This window comes from Pseudophryne corroboree, chromosome 6 (assembly GCF_028390025.1).
Source record: "Pseudophryne corroboree isolate aPseCor3 chromosome 6, aPseCor3.hap2, whole genome shotgun sequence".
Classification (NCBI taxonomy): Eukaryota; Metazoa; Chordata; class Amphibia; order Anura; family Myobatrachidae; genus Pseudophryne; species Pseudophryne corroboree.
In genome coordinates, this window is record NC_086449.1 from 361,918,477 (window position 1) to 361,940,165 (window position 21,689).

At 41.5% G+C, this 21,689-nt stretch overlaps 1 protein-coding gene across 5 annotated transcripts in view; it reads right to left on the bottom strand.

Annotated features, from left to right (window-relative positions):
- The window catches only part of ADM2 (adrenomedullin 2), a 234,756-nt gene that overhangs the window by 21,808 nt on the left and 191,259 nt on the right, over window positions 1-21,689 (bottom strand). For all 5 annotated transcript variants that reach the window (XM_063926665.1, XM_063926663.1, XM_063926661.1 and 2 more), the window contains one exon: window positions 20,683-20,830. In XM_063926665.1, the coding sequence (XP_063782735.1) occupies window positions 20,683-20,787 (105 nt within the window). In that variant the 5' untranslated portion in view covers window positions 20,788-20,830. The remainder of the gene's footprint in view (window positions 1-20,682; window positions 20,831-21,689) is intronic.

Below are 21,689 nucleotides of genomic sequence, written 5' to 3' on the forward strand. Positions count from 1 at the left end.
GATATTGCACATGTACTGTGTTTTGTGGGCTATAGAGTTCTTTGCCAAAAGTTGTTTTTATCTATGGTTCAGAAAATAGTTTCTTGGCTACTCTTGTTATATCGTGATAAGATGTACACTGACGCAGGTTACACAATTATTCTTCTTTCTTGATGTGGATTCCATTCTCCTGTTAAGGATTAGGTTTACCATCATATAATTTTATATTTTTTTCCTTTGTACATGGCTTGTTCCACAGATAAGGTTAAAATTGTTTGTATATAAGTGTAGCCTTGTGTCATGTTTATAGGGAGTGTCGATTTAAATTTAAATTCTACCAGTGTATATACGGTATGACCACTTTTACCTACAAAGTTTATAAAGAAAACACGTAAAGACTAGTTCTCTTCACTTAGATTTTTCTGTGTATATTACTAATTTATACAAACAAGAGAGATAGCCCAAGATATATCCACACAGTACTGATCAGCTATGCCAGAAGATGTAATGATTAGGGAGGTGTCCAATTAGGTGCAATCCATTTTCGGCATATCAAAATGGCCGGATACAAAGTATTTTGATAGATGGTCATTATTGCGGTATCCAATTATGGCCCAATTCGATCGCCTTACAATGGACCCATGACTGCGCGAAAACACATGGGATCGGTGATAAGTCCCCGATCTGATATGTTACCAAGGCTCCAGGAGTCTGGGAACTACAGACCGGTTAGCTTAACATCTATAGTGGGGAAAATATTGGAAGGAATTTTAAGGGATAGCATACAGGAGTATCTGCAGATCGCTTAGATTATTAGCAAGAACCAGCATGGGTTTATGAGGGACAGATCATGTCAAACTAACCTAGTTAGCTTCTATGAGGAAGTGAGCGACAATCTTGACCAGGGAAAAGTAGCGGATGTGGTCTATTTAGATTTTGCAAAATCCTTCAATACAATGCCTCACAGGAGACTGATCATCAAATGAAAGGAGCTTGACCTAGGAAAAACTGTTATATGGATAAGTAACTGTGTGGATAACAGGGTATAGCGAGTAGTGGTCAATGGGATGTCCTCCAACTGGGCACCAGTAGTCAGCGGAATACCACAGGGGTCCATACTTGGGCCACTACTGTTCAACATATTTATCAATGACCTAGAAATAGGCCTGGAAAGCACAGTGTCAATCTTTGCAGATGATACTAAACTGTGTAGGGTAATTAATTTGGAAATAGATGTGGATTCTCTACAGAATGACTTATCTAAATTCGAAATCTGTGCATCTAAATGGAGAATGAGGTTCAATATAGAAAAATGCAAAGTTATGCATTTTTGGACTAAAAACAAACTTGCACCCTATAATTAAATGGGGAAAATCTAGGGGTAACAGTATTGGAAAATGATTTGGGGTTGCTCATTAATAATAGGCTTAATAACAGTATACAATGTCAAAGTGCAGCAAAGAAGGCAAGTAAGGTGCTAGCGTGCATAAAACAGGGGAATTGAGACAAGGGACAAGAGTGTAATCCTGCCGCTGTACAAATCATTGGTACGTCCGCACCTGGAATATTGTGTTTAATTTTGGGCACCGCATTATAAAAAAGATATCTGGGAACTCGAAAGAGTTCAAAGGCGAACTACTAAATTGATTAAAGGGCTAGAGGGACTGGATTACGAGGAAAGGCTTACTAGGTTGAATATGTATACACTGAAAAAGAGGCGTCTAAGAGGAGACATTATTAATATCTTCAAATATGTAAAGGGACATTACAAAGAATTATCAGAGGATTTGGTTATTGAAAGAACTCTGTATAGGACACGTGGGCACTCGCTGAGGCTAGAGGAGAGAAAATTCCGTACACAGCATAGGAAAGAGTTCTTCACAGTTAGGGCAATAAGGATTTGGAAATCCCTGCCAGAGAAGGTGTTAATGGTGGACTCTGTAAATGCATTTAAAATCAGATTGGATACATTTCTGACTAAAAAAGATATCCAAGGTTATAGCATTTAAAATATTGACATTGATAATCTGGGAGGAACATGATTTGTAGTTGTTAATTATTCATAAACATTACTTCAGTAGGGACATTATAATGAACTCATCTTAATACAGAAACCGATGGGCATTTTGCCTCTCTTCAACCTCATTAACTATGTTACATATTACCTGAGGCCCCCGAAGCATAATCAGAAATAAGTGCCACCATGGGGGGAAGGAGCGTGCTGCATCGGGTCTAACAGAATAGCCCCCAGAGACGCAATTAGCCACTGTCATTGACCGGAGTAATTGTATACCCGTTAATGCGATGTGCGTTCAGTATCAAATGTTTTAGTGTTTTTAACAGAAAATAGGTAACTTCCTTTCCCTCAGTTACTTTTGCCTTAAAACCTGCATTAAATAAAGAAAGAACTTGCCACCAACCTGCTACGGTCTGCCGTGTGGTCTGTACCAGATCGTAGGCCCTGGTCGTTGCCAAGCGACCAGGACTCGGCATCTCTTCCAGCCGGGGGGGCTGATGGTCCCCACGAGCACTGAACAACCAGGACGCTGTGACTGCAGTGCCCACCAGTAACAGCTGGGTGCTTGGAAACTGGGATGTCGGACATAGACCGTGTTACCAGTTGCTAGACAACCAGGTTCAGGCTTGTTCTGGCTAACAGCCAGGATGTGCAGCTGCACACCCTCAGTGATTAGTGACTCTCTCTGTCCTGGTACTGGTTGGTTTAGCTACCTTTTATATTCTGTGTTTGCCACTCCCTCAGTGCTGGTTATAGTTTGTACTATTGTGTAAACTGCTGGTCCATATTTGCATACCCTGCTCCACCTGTGGATATTCTGCCAGATTCTCTGTCAGTTTGAAGTCTTGCCTAGCTCTTGTCTGCACCTCAGTCTTGTTCCTGGGCCTGCCCGTCTCCTGTTACCTTCATTGTTGCCCACATCCAGCTTGTGATATTCCAACTACACTGTGCCTCACTCCACCTCACTGTGTCACCTCTGCTCCAAGCTTGGAATCAGTACCAACCCAGACCAATCCCCTCATCCTCCAGTTTGCCTGGATATTTGTCATTTATAGTCTCCAGTCAATTGTGTAAGCACCTACTGCTGAGGCATAAGACCTGAGGGCAACCTAAGTACCGGTGTACTTATAAACTTAGTGAACAGCGGGGGGCTGTTATAGGCTTTAAGACCCTCTATCAGGACTCTAGGGGTCTCACACACAGTGTACAGGAGTTCTTCTAACACTACCATAAAATATCCACTAAAAAGAAAAACTGCACAGAATGTAACCCTCAGTAAACAATGTTTCTTCTCTGAAATACTGTACAGTAAGCCATGATCAAAGTATATTAGGTGCACCAATGCCCTCCATGAAATAGTATTGCCCTGAAATTTGGTTTAATTTGTGGGAATGTACACCACTTCTTCAAAGCATATTATGTTTAACTACTCCTCCAGCCTCCAACATATTCCATTCCTCCGAGCTATTTTTATTAATTATGACAAAAACCTTGTTTGTACTCAATGTATCCCATTGTTTTCAAGTCTGATGTGTGTAGATCTTCATTAATTGACTCCCAAAGCATCAACAGTATGTGTATCCTAAATTAAAATGAGTGCATCAGCAAATAAGAATTTAATCTAACATTGGGCCAATGTTTGAATGTGCCAAGCAGGGCAATTTCCTCCTGCCCAAAGCATTTTTATGCACACAATTGCCAAGGTAATAAAAATATTACAAAGTACAGATGGCACATGTGAAAAAGACAATTACAATTTCCAATTAAACTACTTAGCAGTATTTCAGAAGAAAATGTAAATTCTCAAAATTACAGGACTTTTTCTGGGCTGCACCCACTCTGTGGAATGCCCTCCCATACACAATAAGACTTACTTTTAGTCTCCAAACCTCCAAGCATTCCCTGAAAACGCACCTCTTCAGTCAAGCTTATCAAATTCCAAACCCACCCACATAGCCTTCAATGCCTCCCTATCTAATTCCATATACTCTCTGTACATTTATTAGGAAATGAATGCGAAAAAAGAGTGGGGGGAGTACATTTACTAGGGAATTAATGTGAAAAAGGAGTGGGGGGAGTACATTTACTGGGGAATCAATGCAATAAAGGAGTGGGGGGAGTACATTTACTGGAGAAGTAATACAATAAAGGAGTGGGGAGAGTACATTTACTAGGGAATTAATGTGATAAAGGAGTGGGGGGAGTACATTTACTGGGGAATCAATGCAATAAAGGAGTGGGGGGAGTACATTTACTGGGGAATTAATGCGATAGAGGAGTGGGGGGAGTACATTTACTACGGAATTAATGTGACAAAGGAGTGGGGAGAGTACTTTTACTAGGGAATTAATGCGATAAAGGAGTGGGGGAGTACATTTACTAGGGAATTAAACCGATAAAGGAGTGGGGGGAGTACATGGAGTGGGGAGAGTACATTTACTAGGGAATTAATGCGAAAAAGGTATGGGGGGAGTACATTTACTAGGGAATTAATGCGAAAAAGGTGTGGGGGGAGTACATTTACTAGGGAATTAATGCGAAAAAGGAGTGGGGGGAGTACATTTACTACGGAATTAATGTCATAAAGGAGTGGGGGGAGTACTTTTACTAGGGAATTAATGTGATAAAGGAGTGGGGGGAGTACATTTACTAGGGAATTAATGCAATAAAGGAGTGGGGGGAGTACATTTACTGGGGAAGTAATACGATAAAGGAGTGGGGGGAGTACATTTACTGGGGAATTAATGCAATAAAGGAGTGGGGGGAGTACATATACTGGGGAATCAATGCGATAAAGGAGTGGGGGAAGTACATATACTGGGGAATCAATGCGATAAAGAAGTGGGGGAAGTACATATACTGGGGAATCAATGCGATAAAGGAGTGGGGGGAGTACATTGACTGGGGAATTAATGCGATAAAGGAGCGGGGAGAGTACTTTTACTAGGGAATTAATGCGATAAAGGAATCGGGAGAATACATTTACAGGGAAATTAATACGATAAAAGCTTGTGGAGAGTATTTTAACGAGAATTGATACTATAAAGAGTGGGGAGAGTACATTTACAGGGGAAATAATGCAATAAAGATGTAGATATACTGTATGCTCACTTTGCATAAGGAGTAGGTACTAGTGTACATTTATAGGGGAATAATTGTGATGCAGGATTGTGGAGAGTATATTTAAAAGGGAATTAATGAGATAAGGTAGTGGGGAGAGTACATTTACAGATGTAGCCATGCTTAGGAATTAATGGAGCGATTGCTGGCTGCAAAAAATGCAGCCTGGCACACCACGCAGCAAGACATGTAATAGCATGCCGCATCGCAGCAAAGATGAGCCTGGCTACATCTGTACATGGCAATTAAAGTAATAAAGATTTGGGTAGAACACAGTTAAAGGGAAATGAATGAGATAAAGGGATATGACAGTACATTTATAGGGAATTAAAGGGTAGTGCACATGTGAAGTATAATATATATATTTTTACTAGTTACCAGCCCGTCAAAACATAACAGTAATGTCAGCGCCGGCAGCTGTGCATGCCTGAACAGAGCAACACTAGAATTGCTCCTGTGGGTGCCATCTAGTGGCCACCGGCGTGCAAAACACTTGAATTCCTTCCCATAGAGGTGTGGATCAGCGTTAGCCTTTTATTATATAGGATATCTGTCACATATCTGGAAACCCCCCTTGCAAATCCTGTGTTTGCCGAAGGTGAGACTTGATGTGATGTTTTACATTTTCCAGTGTTTGAACTCTTATGTGTACCAGCAGACAGACTCACCCATCCAGCACACAGTCCAGACAGCATCGGTTCTGACTTCACTATGTCCTGTTCATGCTATCAGAATCTGATCCCATATACAAGATGATAAAATCTGATAATGACTGCATTCATTTTTGTAGGAAAGTTCCCAGGAATTATGTGGCAATTCACATCCGAATTGTGGGGCTCATGGCAAATGAAACATGTAGGGCTACCTCTCCATTACATCCCCATATCCTATGGCCCAATCTCTATCCTGGCGCCTAGAGAAGGTGAATACTATGATGCCCCACCACAGCAATAAAGTGCGACATTTAGGTAGGGAATTGGCAGAGGTACACATACATAGTGACGTACAGAAACTGTGTTTACTCTATAAGGCAGCAAGGGCACTTTAATCTGTCTCCGGCAGTGCCGATGATTCAAGAAGCAAACTGCCTGTGAATTATAGGACTGTCTGAGACCGAGGGGCAGTTCATGGCTTAACACAGAGTTTTCAAAACTCTGTCACTATAGTCTAGTTTTAAAGATATCCATGCTTGAGCACAGGTGACCTAATTAGTACTTCAGTCAATTTAATTTAACCATCTGGACCTCAACCATGTATCTTACATATGTACTCAGGGTCGGACTGGCCCACAGGGGTACAGGGGAAACCACCAGTGGGCCCCACCACCTGAGTGCCCACTCCTTCCTCTAGGGATCAGGTTCCAGACTGTGCACTTGTATTATACATGGTAGATATGTTGCATTACACTGCACAAGACTATTGTGCATTTCAAGTCTCTGTGGAGGCTGGCCACACCCCTAAGTATGGGCCCCTATCACTGCATTCCCCAGGTGGGCCCTTCATGCCCCAGTCCAACACTGTATGTACTCCCCTGACGGTGGCCCTGCCAATCAATATTGCAGTGTGTGATGCTAGCATGAGTCATTCTTAAACCATGGGGGTCATTCCGAGTTGATCGCTCGCTAGCTAGTTTTAGCAGCCGTACAAACTATATGCCGCCGCCAACCACTGGTGAGTGTATTTTAGCTTTGCAGAAGTGCGAACGCTTGTGCAGCCGAGCTCAGCAAAAACAGTTTGTGCAGTTTCTGATTAGCTCTGAACTTACTCAGCGCTTGCGATCACTTCAGCCTATTCGTGTCCAGATTTTCGTCATACACCCGCCCAGCGAACGCCCAGCCATGCTTGCGTTTTTTCATCCACGCCTGCGTTTTTACAAACACTCCCTGAAAATGGTCAGTTGACACCCAGTAACGCCCCCTTCCTGTCAATCTTCTTGCGGCCGTCAGTGCGATTAAAACTTTGCTAGAACCTGTTCACAACCACAACGGGCTTTGTACCCGTACGTCACGCGTGCGCATTGCGGCCCATACGCATGCGCATAAATGCAGTTTTTTCACCTGAACGCTGCGCTGTGAAAATCGGCAGCGAGCGATCAACTCGGAATGACCCCCCATATCAAGGAATGTTTAAGTGGAAGCTATTAATATGGCAGAGCTATAATAGGTCACTCTGCACCTGACCCCTGTGGTCAAGACTCTCTCTGAGGGGCAGATGTATTAAGCCTGGAGAAGTGATAAAGCAGTGATAAGTGCAAGGTGATAACGCACCAGCCAATCAGCTCCAATATGTAAATGGACAGTTATGAGCTGATTGGCTGGTACATTATCACCTTCCACTTTATCACTTCTCCAGTCTTAATACATCTGCCTCTGAGTCTCTGATATAACAATAGCTTTGTTTTTTTGTAAAGTAACCCTGAAGAAATTTCAATCTGTATTTCTAATGATGAACAGGAAAAAAGTGAGCAGAGAAAGAAAGGTAGAGTGGGATAGATGACAAGTAGATGAATGGGCTACAGAGAGGAGAATGAAGGATTGTGGAGGCTGGAGGAGGGGAGAAAGAGAGTGAGGAGACTGCCTGCAGATTCACACGTACACCTTGGGGTAGGCTAGTAATTCATATCTGCATACTGAAAAATATTTTTATGTTGTACATGGTGTATATCATGCATATCGTATATATACACATATATAGCTAAAATATTCAGTCCCTCAAAAAGTCAACAGATATGTCTGTATTACAAATTACACCTACAGACATTTTTTTTTTTTTTTTTTTTTTACAAAACAGTAGGATTTTGGAGTAGATTTTCAAACATATAATTTATTATTTGTCTGCAGATTATTATTATTATTATTATTATTATTATTATTACAAAACTGAAAAAACTTTTGCTTGTATAAGTATTCACCCTGCGGACTCCTACTTGGTAGAAGCATCTTTTGCTGCAATAAAAGCTTTAAGTCTGTTTAAGTACTGTAAGTTTCTACGAAGTTTGCACATTTTGGTTGAAATAGTGCACAGATTCTCAACTGGACTGAGATCTGGGCAATGACTTGGCCATTGTAGGAGAGTCACCTTTTTGTTGTTTACCCACGCTAGTGTTGCTTTGGCCTTGCGCTTGGGATTAGTGTCTCACTGTATTATGGGGGTCGTTCTGAGTTGAACGCTCACTGCCGATTTTCGCAGCGCAGCGATCAGGTGAAAAAACTTAATTTCTGCGCATGCGTATGGCCCGCAATGCGCACGCGCGACGTACGAGTACAAAGCCCTTTGTGGTTGTGCTCAGGTTCTAGCAAAGTTTTTAATCGCACTGGCGCCGATAGAAGATTGACAGGAAGGGGGCGTAACTGGGTGTCAACTGACCGTTTTCAGGGAGTGTTTGAAAAAACGCGGGCGTGCCCAAAAAAACGCAGACATGACTGGGCGTTCGCTGGGCGGGTGTATGACGTCAAATCTGGACACAAATAGGCTGAAGTGATTGCAAGCGCCGAGTAGGTTCAGAGACTGCACAAACTGTTTTTGTAGAGCTCGGCTGCACATGCGTTCGCACTTCTAAAATAGACTCCCCAGTGGGCGGTGGCATAGCGTTTGCACGGCTGCTAAAAACTGCTAGCGAGCGATCAACTCAGAATGACGCCCTTTGTGTCATCCATCAGTCCATCAATTTTAACATGATGCCCTTTCATCACTTAGGAAGAGCATCCCCACAACATGATGATACCACACCATACTTCTATGTTGGAATGGGTTGCGCTAGATTTGCACCACACACAGTTATGAATTAGGGACAAAGACTTCAGTTTGTCTCATCTCACAATAAAACCTTTAGCTGGGTCAGTCTGATATTTTCCTGCAAACTCCAGATGTGCTTTCATGTGTTTTAATTTCAGTAATGGCTTCTTTCTAGCCACCCTCCCATGCAGGCCACTTGTATGCAGAGCTCTTGTTATGGTTGACTGGTGCACCTTCATACCACTGTCAGATATAGCCAGTTTAAGGTGGGGATGCATGGCATACTGTACCCCGGGCCTCCTTTTGTCAGGCCCCCCCACCCCCACCCCCACCCCAGCACACTGATATCACTAAGTTTCCCTCTTAATGCAAGAGCCAGAAATCGAGCAGGACAGTATGCAGTGCAGAAAGAGACACAGGAGTATCAGGTTTCATGAGCTACCTATGGAGCTTTCTGACCAGAGGAAAGATAGGAGGGTGGAGAGACCTGTAAGTGACACAGGGATCCCAGCTTCTCCTCCTCCGTGTCTGGGTATCTGAGTCCTGTGTAAACTTTTATCCAACTAAACCATTTGGGTCTAGAGATAGAGACACACACAGAGAGACCTCCTGAGTCCTGTCCCAGTGTGTAAGAAGTACAGAGGCTGATGCTATTCTTGCATGTGACAAGATAAATGATTTTATTTTTCTATGTGTATGTTAAGGTTGTTTAAGTTGTCTTTGTTCCACTACAAGAAAATTTTCTAAAATAGGTTTCTTTCAAATAGGTGGAGCTACTGTATAAACAGTACCCAGGCATTATTAAACTTTTACTTTAAAACTAATATACACCATTGGTTTAAATTGAATATACACAATCTATACCTCCCACCATGACCCATTCCAGGAGGGACAAAATGTTTTCTACCTGGACTTCCTTCTTAATTTATGATTGCAATCACCTGTGTTGAAATATCTTTCTTATCAATTAAATAGTTAAACACAAGTGACATCAGTCATATATTAAGAGGGAAGTACAGGTAGAGAGCATTTTGTCCCTCCTGAAATGGGACATGTTGGGAGATATGCACAATCTAATATACATTCCCCACCGAGGCCCCCCTGTCTTGAGTGCCCCGGGCACACCCAAGGCTTAATCCGGCCCTGCTGTCAGCCACTGACCTTTTAGCTCCATCAATGTGATAGCTGGCCTCTCTGTGACTTGCCTTACAAGTCTCCGTCTTGCTCTGGTACTGAGTTTTGAGGAATGGCCTTATCTATACAGTACCTTAGTGGTATAATACAGCTTCCATTTCATCACAATTGCTCCAACAAAGCTCACTGGGATATCCAAGCACTTAGATATTATTTTGCAGCCTTTTCCTATCTTGTGCATGTCTTTAACTTTATCTTTCATTTTCTTACAAATGTGGCACATGGCCTGGCTGGCTGTCTTGAAGGATGTGCGCATATTGAGCTTCTGCAGCCTTGCTGTGTTGTGGGCACTTCTGAGAGGCTCCCTCACCCCCACTTTGCTCCCCTGGCCTCTACTACCTATTGCGTTCATCTGGTCACATCCGCAGCCCGATCAAAATGTCTCTGGGGGTCCGGGTCTTCTCTCCAGCTTGAAGCAATGGGCTCGACTATGGGGCTGGCATCACCATAGCCAAGGGAGTGTGCCATTGCTGCTGGTGCCCAGCCTCCTTGCTGGGCACAGTCTTTCCACTTTCCAGACCTGCTTTGTACTTCCTTCCCACAGGTGATCCAGTGAGCACGCTGGTGTCCAGAGTGCCAGCCTCAGGGAATATACAACATCTTGATCCCCCCGGTGACTGCAGTGAAGTTCAAGTGCTTCCCAGCTCCTGTTGCCCCAGCCCTGCTGGGCCTGCAAAGCATATTATCTGTGCAGTGTGCTGCGGTTTACAGACTTGTCTGTCATACTCACCCTGCAGTGGCCATATTAGACCAGGGTCAATCTGCCTGTGTTCCTTGTGACTGTGCTGGTACACTGTGTCTCTGGAAACTTTGGATCTTCGGTTCCTCAGCTGGCAGGCCTATTCCCTGCTGAGCTCTCCCTGGACCTCCTCATCTCTTGGCCAGTTACCAGTGGAACACACTTTAAAGTCCTGTCTGAGTTCAGGTCATGATGACTTTCTAAATGATTCACAGGTGGAAGGTAATTGAAAGCCAATTGTTTGGTCAACATCATTCATCTGTGTAAACTTGGAGCTTCCACTGCACAGGGGTTGAATACTTATGCAAAGAGCATGTTTAATTTTTTTTATTTGCAGAATTAGGAGTTTGAGCTGGCGGTCATGGCGAAACTTCTGCCAGCTCCAGTCATCAGGCTGCATCAAGGTCGTAACAAGTGCTTTCCCAGTGGAGACCTTAACGGGACCGCCAGCTGGATACAGCGCTGCTAAGCCTCCAACTAACGCTGCAGGTGTGTGAGCGGTCTGAAACACCAATAACTCCATGCATCAAAGGGCTGCGCCTGTGAGCCCTGAGAAAGCTCTACAGATAATAACCTCATCCAACCATCAGGGGTGAGACTTACATTTAAATATCGGGGGTCTGAGCATAGCGTACTTGGCCTAATGCTAATGATAAATCTGAACTTAATCTATTTGAACTGTACTAATAATAACCGGATAGCTCTTTAACCAGCCTAGAAGTAATATTGTGCATGCATATGAACATTACTTGCAACTACATCAGACTGAATCTTTTGATATCAGAAATCTTTTTAATGTTATTGTGATAATATTGTTTTTTATTAATGAAATATCTATATAATTATTTAAAGCGCTCCTTATCATTGGTCAATGTGTCTCTTTGTTTAATTGACATCCAGATTGTCTCTTAGGAGCTGCAAAAAAGTGTTTTAATCATTGAGGTATGTGCACTATTAGTTTTTCACATGAGATTGTGTTAACTATTGACTATTATTATTACTAAATCTTAATTGTGCGCCCGATTATTCTTATATGCTTATGTAGATACTAAGCATATTTGAAGAGCTAGCTAGATTATTTAATACAATAGATCAAACACATTAAAAATAGGTCAAATAAGAGTAAATTGCTGTTCTTATCACCATGTTTTCTCATTTTAAAGCTTCTGAAACATGATATAGCACCTGTGGGGTTGGTTCTGCACTGGACTGGGGTGACAATGTTACTTATTAGAGGTATTGTCAAGATGACTAATGGTAAAAGTTAGTTATTATACCCTTAGGGGGTGCGAGCAATTTCACTAAAGATCTAAAGATTCATTTTGAGGTGTTCAGAATATAATATAGATGAACAAAGTAAAGTGAAAATATCGGGTTATGATAATGTGGCACTTTGTTTTGGATATCAATATCGGTTTCTTAATTGTGCCAATAGATAATCACTCCTGATTGTAAACAAAGACTTAATGTTCTGCCAAGAGAAAGGGCTTGATTGTCTGCATGGGGGACAGGATAGACCTATACCTATCGATGAAATTGTGGGTAATAAGTGTGTGGTCTGTAAGTAGAGAAGGTAAGGTAAAATGTGCAGGGCAACCTTCTTGTGGAGAGGATAGAGTAAAAGATCAGGTTGAGGGTTTCTCCACTACTTCTGCTTTCTGTGTCAAAATGATATAGTTACTACACATGGTATTCCTTGGTGAACTCCCATTCAAGTACTGCCCAGGCCCTCACTGTTTAGCTTCCAAGATCAGATGAGATAGGGCGTAGCCAGTAAAGAATGGCAGTATTTGATTATAATGCCACAGATGGCATTATAGTGTGGTTAACAACTGTTGAGTAGCAGGGTGTACTTCTGCTTTCCAGGTATTGTGTGCTCAGAATCCCTGTTATATTTGCATTGCAGGGATTAGTAACTGGCACCCTGGACGAGAGAGTACACAGAAGTGGAAATTAGTATAAATGCCAGGGAAGGGTGGGTATAGGATTGTGTTAAAACAACGTTGCTTCTTCTGTCAGTCGTCATATATGATTGTGTGAATGATAATCTAGTGGACAAATGATGAGAGAGCTCAGATGTGGATTCCCATTTAAAGTAATAGTGTAGAAATTCTATATGCCCAAATGCAGGTTAGAGCTTGTGTGCAGTTGGTGGGGTCCTAGGTAGGGTTGCCACCTCATCCCTTTAATTCTGGACACATATTAATTACACAGGTTCTGTGGCTGATTAAAACCAGGTGAAATGGAGTCTTGAAGTCAGTCAGCCAAAGAACCTGTGTAATTAATATGTGTCCAGAATTAAAGGGATGAGGTGGCAACCCTAGTCATAGGCTATATTGGGGATCCAAAACGTGTGAGAGACACTGAATATTTGTGTGTGTTGCTAATTGCCATCATATCATATCAAAAACATGATAATGTGTTCATGCAGGTAGGTTTAACAGGTCTAATGTAATAAATAATTCTGGTGTCCAAGTTGGCATATAAATCAGACAGGTAAACCAAGAAAATATGAATTTTAAATTGAAGCAGAAGGTATACAGCAATCATTGGATGGCATAAGGATATGCAGGTGATGTAATAAGGCGTTCATGGAGATAGACTTATCAAGTATGATTTTGTAGGTAATACAGGAGCCCAAATGGGCAGACAGGATCAGACAGGAAACTCAAGAAAACATGTATTTCTCAATTCAAGCAGAAATGACATACAGTAACAAACATTTAGTAGCATAGAAATATGCAGGCAAAAAAGAAAGTCTTTGTGTTATCAAACCTGATTTTGTAGGTAACACAGGAGCCCAAATGGGCAGGTATCTATTGGCACAATTAAGAAACCGATATTGATGTCCAAATCAAAGTGCCACATTATCATATCCCAATATTTTCACCTTACCTTGTCCATCTATAATATATATTCAGAACACCTCAAAATGAATCTTTAGATCATTATAGACTACATGCTACCCCCTTAGAGGGTCTTTTCGGAGGTGCTCACCTTGTTCTAATGTTTACTGAGTAACTTTATCCTTGTAAAGATGTGTGTAACCTTACTGTCTTTTTAATAATTGAATAAAAGGTAATTTTTAAATCTTTTTCTGTACTCTATTAAGCGTGCCCCAACAAAATCTTTCTTTCCTCTGTTTTTCTTTTGAGCTTCTGCAAATTCTTTTTTTTTTTTACCTACAGTTATATTATAAACATGTAGCAAATTCCAATAACAGTCCTATGTATTTATTTATTTAGTTATTTATTTTTGTATGATATAGGCATTGCTTTATTTCTTATTGGTACAATTTATTTCATACTGTGCACAATAGTGGAGAATAGACTTCAGCTGCTGGACCTGATTCTCTTTCTGGTAGATGAATATTTAAAAATAAAATGTAAAATTGAATTACTATTATTATCTAATTAGCATTGGTAAAATAATAATATTCCTAAATGGCTCTGGAGCTTATGAAAACATGTTGGAGAAGAAGCAGCAGTGATGAGATGCTCTGGACCCTTATATACAGTACGAGTCAGTGAGCATTACCGACACTACCTTCTAGAGGTAGATATGCCTAGGTCTGCAAACTAATAAAGCAGTTTATATATAGGTACTAGCTCTGGTTTGCTGACTAATAAGTTAGTTATTACAAGATAGAAAACAGATGTGAGTATTTTGATGTGTTTTTTTTCCTGTTTATCAGTGCAAACATACGGTAAGGACTTCTTGGACAGATAATGAAGTGCAAACTTGTATCTCCATATCTTATTACATTCTGGGGCTGTCCCAGCAATAAATGACCCGGAAGAACTGGGTTACTAAAGTCCAGGGATTCTGTTTATCAAGGTGAGAAAATAACTTGTTGGAATTTGCAATGCACTGCACTCATTTGATAAATTATTTCCCAAGACAGAAATGAAAGTACCTGTAACACATTTTTGTGGGACAAGCATGCAGATTATCTCAGTTTCTTCTTTTCTGTCTATGCCATTAAAATATGTCCTATGGTGAATTTTGTACCAAGTCAAAATAATCTATCAGTTTCAATCTTTAGTCCCACTTGTTTGCACCGATTCCCTAAAGTGTATGCCCTTTACAGCATCACTGCGGTATCCTGCGTACTAAGGAGGATAAAGCAGTGACGCTGTATACGCCATTCACTATAGGGAATTTCACCTGAAAAAATGGATCGCAAGCGCCAGTATGCCCTGACATACAGAGCCCAATGACACCAGTAAGATGAGCATGGCTACGTCTGTATATATTGGGTGGTGCTTGATAAATCTGGTGGTTTATATATTCTTATAATGTAAAGAAAAATTGGAATGGCGATTTGTGTCCCAAGGACCTGATTCAGAGATGGATACAGATCGCTGCATATGTAGCCAGATTTGCATTCATCTCCTCACATGCTGGGGGCCGGCCAGCACAGGGCAAAATCGCCCCGCAAGTGTGGCGCCGCCTCCCTATACATCCGCAATTATATTGCGGATACATCGAATTAAAGTTGATCCCTGGTGGCCATTTTTTTATTCGGAGTGGCTGCGTGCGACATCATGCAGCCGTCCCGAAAGTGCTCCCGGCCCCCCCCCCCCCTTTTGCCCGCCCCATCCGTAAAACGCTGCGCCGATGCCCCCCTCTCCCCATACTGGCCTCTGCTGTCAATAATTGGGTAGGGTCGCGTACATGCACTGCGGCCGACGCACGTGCACTGCGGCTGGTGCACAGACCACACTAATGCAGCTGCTGTATACAGACCCAGGGCTGCATTTGACCTTAGTTACTCGGCGGGATGCAAAACTGCCAGGACAATGTTTTGGCCTGACAGTTTAGCTAAGCCACCATTTAGTAACTTCCCCCTAAGTTTTGAATATCTGTTACTACATATAATCTCAATAAACATATTCTTGGTTTTTAACATTAACCAGCCCTTCAGTACTAATTCCACAAGCTAATATTTTAGCTGGAAAATATGTTTCAAAGCATAATTAGGATTACTGTGTGTATGTCTTGGGTAGCTTGTTTTTGTTACAAAGTCAGTGTCTACTTTGCTAGAATTCAAACTTTTGAAATGCTTAGAATAGTACGTGTATAAAATTAAGAATGGAGGAGATTTTATGGAATTCAGGTTACATGGGTTTTTTTTATTTCCAAAACATTTACATATGTTTAGCTATCCAGTGGTCACGATATGTTATGTACCAGTAGGGCTAAAGCAGTAGGGACATAGAGCCTTATTCAGTTTCAGTTTCGTTAAAATAGCAAAACTATAACTGCTATCACTTGCATTCTGTGGGCGGCCTAGCACAGGGCAAGGCCGCCCAGCATGCTAATGGCGGCCAGCGCTGCGATCGCAATTCAATTGCGATCACATCGCTAAATAAGTGAAGACCCCTGCCTCTGCAGCCTGGCTGAGAAGGCAGTCGGGCTGCTGCCATTTTCCTGTTCACGGTGGCCACGTTTGATGTCATGTTTTTGCCGCAACGCCCCCACAGCGCAGACTCGCCGCACTCACAATGCCGCATCGCCACCCCAGACTGCCCCGCGAACGTCTCTGCCTGTCAATCAGGCAGGAGCATTCGCATACCTCCCAACATGACCCTCTCCAGGAGGGACAGAATGCTCTGCTCCTGGATTTTCTCTTAATTCATGATTGCCGGCACCTGTGTTGAACAGGTTAATGGATAAGAAAGGTGTTTCAGCACAGGTGATGGCAATTATAATTTAGGAGGGAAGTCTAGAGGCAGAGCTTTATGTCCCTCCTGGAGAGGGTCATGTGGCGAGGTATGCGTTCACATTGTCAGGCCCGCGCACGTGCAGAACAGGGCCTGCATGTGCGGGACGAGAGAATGCGGTCGAATCGCATTAGCGATGTGGCCTGAATAAGGCCCCTAATATATTCAACGTCTGATATTATTGTATTATGATACAGTTGAGTGCCTATATAATGTATGGTAGGTGCAGTATCCTGTGTGTATAAATAATAAGGGGGGAATTCCAATGACCTGCTATGTATTTGTGGGTGCGAGTAAGTGTGGCTGTATGCTGCCCTTACAGCATCACCAATTTGTGGATCTTCGTTTGCAGCCCCAATAGAATTGCAAGCAAAATATGTTAGTCTGGCATTAGAAGGGCCCACAAGGGGTGTGAGTCCGGATATCGCTGCCGGCGTTCACACACTGCTGCAAAGAAAACTCGCACCCTTCGCAGGGAATAGGATTCTCCCTTTAGGTTGTACTGTAAACTCACTTGGGCAATTTGTACCTTTCGTTTCATGTCTTTGTACTGTATGTAATTTGCTTGTGTCATGATCCACTCATTGTACAGCACTGTATTATATGTCTGTACTTTATAAATACAAGATAAGAATTATAATAAAATTGCATTTTCATTGTGTCAAGTGTCATGATTTAGACATGCTAGTCCTGATATAAGAGCTACTATATGTCCTTCCTTTTTCGATCATCAACACTTTGTTCCACAGTGAAAAAGTTAGGCGGTATCTCCCTTTCCAATGCATAGCCGTGGTAATGGGTGCCACATGCATCTACCAATGGTTATGGTCATCACACATTTTTGGCATATGGCCCGATTCAGACTTGATCGCTGTTGTGCGTTTTCGCAAGTCGGACGATTATTGATCAACTGCGCATGCGTAAGAATCTCAGTGCGCATGCGCGAGGACAAACCGTGAAAGAACCCAGCGTCTTTTTTGATCGCTAGGCATACGCAAGTTGATTGACAGGAAGCAGACGTTTGGGGGTGGTAACTGGCAGTTTTCTGGGATTGTCAGAAAAAACGCAGGCGTTTTCAGGAAGTGTGAACAGCCTATTGCTATCACACTGTAGGAGTAGGTCCTAGGCTACGCACAGACTGGAAAAAAAAAACATTCAATGGTGAGTTAGTTGCGAATGGATTTGCAGCAGAGATTTTTGCAAGGCGTACGCAGACTTGCACGGGGTGGGTATTCACTGTCTGGGCGGTGACTATGTGATCGCAAAACTCAGCAAATTCACAGAGGAGCGATCAAGTCTTAATCGGGCCCATAGATATGTGGGTTGAGCCATGCCCCCATTGTGGCATAGCCCTGCACCTTGCCCAGAATGAGACATAGAATATGTATGCTTTAGAACAGGGCTGGCCAAACCGGTCCTCGAGATCTACCAACAGTTCACATTTTCCAGACTACCTAGCTGGTGCACAGGTGTAGTCATTACTAATTAAGATGTGCTGCATTCATTCCTAACTGACTATTCTACAGATCTCCAGGAGGCCTGGAAAACATGCACTGTTGGTAGATCTCGAGGACCGGTTTGGCCAGCCCTGCTTTAGAAGTACGTTTCTGATCTCTGAATAGAGTTTTAGTTTGATAATATTATTAACTGCTGTGGAAGGCGTAATGTCATTTCTGCATACGGGTACATTTATGAAAACACCTCCAAAGATCATGTGCAAACATTTAGCATAAGGTATGTAGGAAAAAAACTACATACTGTACGTACTTGTTAACATTTAGACATGTCAGAAAAATTGTGACAAAATAAATCTTACCCCCAATCTACCCAAACTCCATCCTAACCCAACTGCAAATACCCACTATTGGACAAAACTCTGCCCTTACTTAGGTCTGCATATTGGGACTATACCACCAGTCTTAGGATAGTTGGGACGTATGTTTTAATTTTTTATTTCTTTTGGTCAGTCCCGCTGAGAATCTAGATCACCTTTCTCTGTGAGCACAACACACTGTTCATGCAGAGGCACATGCTGCAATCCCTGCTTTATAAGGAAGGTTCTCTAATAGAATAATTGTGAACAATGCAATGTTCAAGTAAAGCTCGAATGCTGGCAAGCGTTATGGTGTGGATACAGTTGTGCATTTTTCCACCTATTATGGTAGGCAGGGTCATGCTCATACATCCATAAGGCTGCAAACAGAATCTGCCTTCTGGCGTTAACGGACAGAACCCACCAGGACATGTTCCGGCGGCTATTGCCTGTAACTGAATATGCTCCCATGTCTGTAATGCACAATCTTGAAGCAGATGTCTATTTTTTAGTGGATATTTGACATAGTCTGTTCTGTAATAGTGGAACAGCAATGGTATTACTGGGTGCACATTGCTCCCAACTGTCCCAATTCCAGAGGTATAGTCCCTAATGGGAAGCGCTGGAACAAAACAGGCTGAATTTAAGCCCAAAGTTTGGGTTTTGGGCACAGCGGGACCTGGGTTTGGGTTGATATGAGCAGGGCTTGGGGCTTATTCTGCCACAATTCTGCTTGACTGAATGTTGGCAGGTATAATTTTAAAAGTATGTAGACTATATAATATTAAAGGGGGAAACCTTATTTGCAGTAAACCACATACAGTGCCAATATGTTTATAGATTTCTAATCCCCGCAGACATTGCAGTAAAAATTACTGAGCTAAGAAGTTATACAGAACGTTAACACATTTTACCAATATTTTTATTCCTTTTTTTATTTATTATTTATTTATTATTAATATTTATAATTCATATGATTATTTTGAGAGCTCATCTAACGTGGTTGTAACTGCCATACAGAGTACAGACTTTCCTTTTAGATTCCACAAATACAGTAGATACAGTAGAAGCAATATCCTTGTGTGACACTGCTACACTCAATCAGCACGGCAGTCTATAATATTAATCACATGCTTTTGGATCCCATTCAACAAGTTTGTGAATGGAATTTACACCCTCCCTCTTTTCCCTTATGTTATCATATTACAGTATGTGTAGGAAAATGTGAGGTGATGATGCTCTGCCAGTATGTCACGTGTTCTTGCGGTAAGAACATTGGATTCATTTAAAAGAGAAGATTTAACATTGCAAAGACATTGCATCAGATTGACGACTAACAGCTTTGACGAGACAGAAAAGGAGGGGAGCTATGTGATGTGGATAATGCACGCTTAATGTTACCTGCTGCACTGCTCCTATGGGGGAGTGCAACTAGAAAACACAGAGGCATTTTGTAACAAAAAAAGTTATGATTGGAGAGACAAGTAATGGAAATAAAATGTTTATTAAGAAGTTAAGAACCATTCATAGTACAAAATGTAACTAAACCTCTGCAGTTGTGCATTTTCCTATCACAAGTGAATACAATGACAAATCTTTTGAAATATATTAGCAATTCATAGATATGTATTTTGTTAAATATTTGCCAGGTGCGTTCAGGGTGTGAAATATAGATCATTCTATTAATATTAGTTTGTAATAGTCTTACATTTTACTTGTTCCTCCAATAGGAGTTGGTGGCATGATTGCAAATTTACGGACATCAAAATGTCTTTGAGAACATATGAAAACAAAAAATATTTTTAAAGAAACACCCTACCTATTCTAATAACGTGCCGATCACACATAAGCTCTATGTACAGGTGATAACAGAACTCACACTGCAGTACAGACGCCCTTATACCAGAGGGAAAATATAGCAGCCGCAGGCAACATAATTCCCTATAGCAATTTCTTCGCCTTGTTCACAGTACACTAAATTACTTCACGCCTAAACTACAGCTCTCTGAATCAAGGTGGTTCTCTTTACAGTTTACTGAAGTTTAGTACACATTTGTTCTTAATGATTTTTTTACTCACTTTTTGATACCTTAAAGTTAACATAAAAAGTGTCAGTAAAAAAAAAAAAACACTGCTGAGTCCTGCTTTTTCTGGATTTTTTTCTTCCAGCTGTCATTTAGTTATACTTTCAATGTTACTGCAGTTACATAAATCATAGAACAAAAATATATCACATGGCTGTCTGTAAAGGTGTCATTGAATAACATTGCTTTTGGTAAGTGGAATACAGTAAGACAGGTGGGTGGGTTGTGTTACATCACTTTGACTGTGAAATAAAACATCACACATTTGTCCTTACCTGGGAGTTGGCAGCAGTGAAAGAGGGGGAGAAGGCAAAGCCGAAAAGCCTGTCAGCTGTTGCATGCACAAGAGGCTGACACAGCCCAGAAACACAGTCATCCATGACCTCATGGCAAGAGCTGCTGCTTGAAGCCAATATTCAGTGCCTGTAAAATACAACAGTCAGAAGTCAGCCAGCATCCTGCGTATAAAACAGTGCAAGATATAAAACTAAAATAAATGAAAAAAAATAAAAGGAAAAGGAAAAAAAGTTCAACCATATCTGCAATTAACGTCCGGTTAAAAATATTTTTTTTCACCCATGATTACTACTCCCCCCTGCGAATTAGGCAAGGTTCACCAAATAATGCTTACGTCACTGAAATGTTCTTCTAATGCAATTTCTAAGCAGAGTATATCAATTCAGACTGTCAGCAGAAATGCCACGAAATGTTCCCACTGCACCTACTGGAATACTATTCACAAGTACAGGCTCACAGCAGCTCTCCCTCTTACCCTGCAAAAGATAACATAACTGCTGCTCTGTGCTGTAACAATATATAAGCCTTTACTTAGCTGGGATAATAGTGTTCATGTTTCTTACTCATATCAGTGAGAAAGGAATCATCAGCAGGAGCTCAACATACAGTACAGAAGCTGCTGTACATTCAGTCCCGTATCCCACATGACTCACTGTACAGTAGATCTCACTGGTGACTTCCAGAGTGGTGTCCTTACTATCACACGTGACTACGTAATAATTAGTTCCATTTTCTTAATCAACTGCAGATGGTAAAATTTTCATAAAGTACATACCAATTGTGTCCCCTCTACTAGTGAAATTTTAGTAAATTAATAAAAATGATTTATTAAATATGATGTTTGAATGAACTAGTTTACTTTCTGATAACTTTTCCCATGATAATCAGCTGAAACAAATCTCTGTCACCTCACAGCACATAAAACTGACCTAACACCACTGAAATGTCTTTAGTTCAAGATCTTTCACCCCTAGTTTAAATTTCT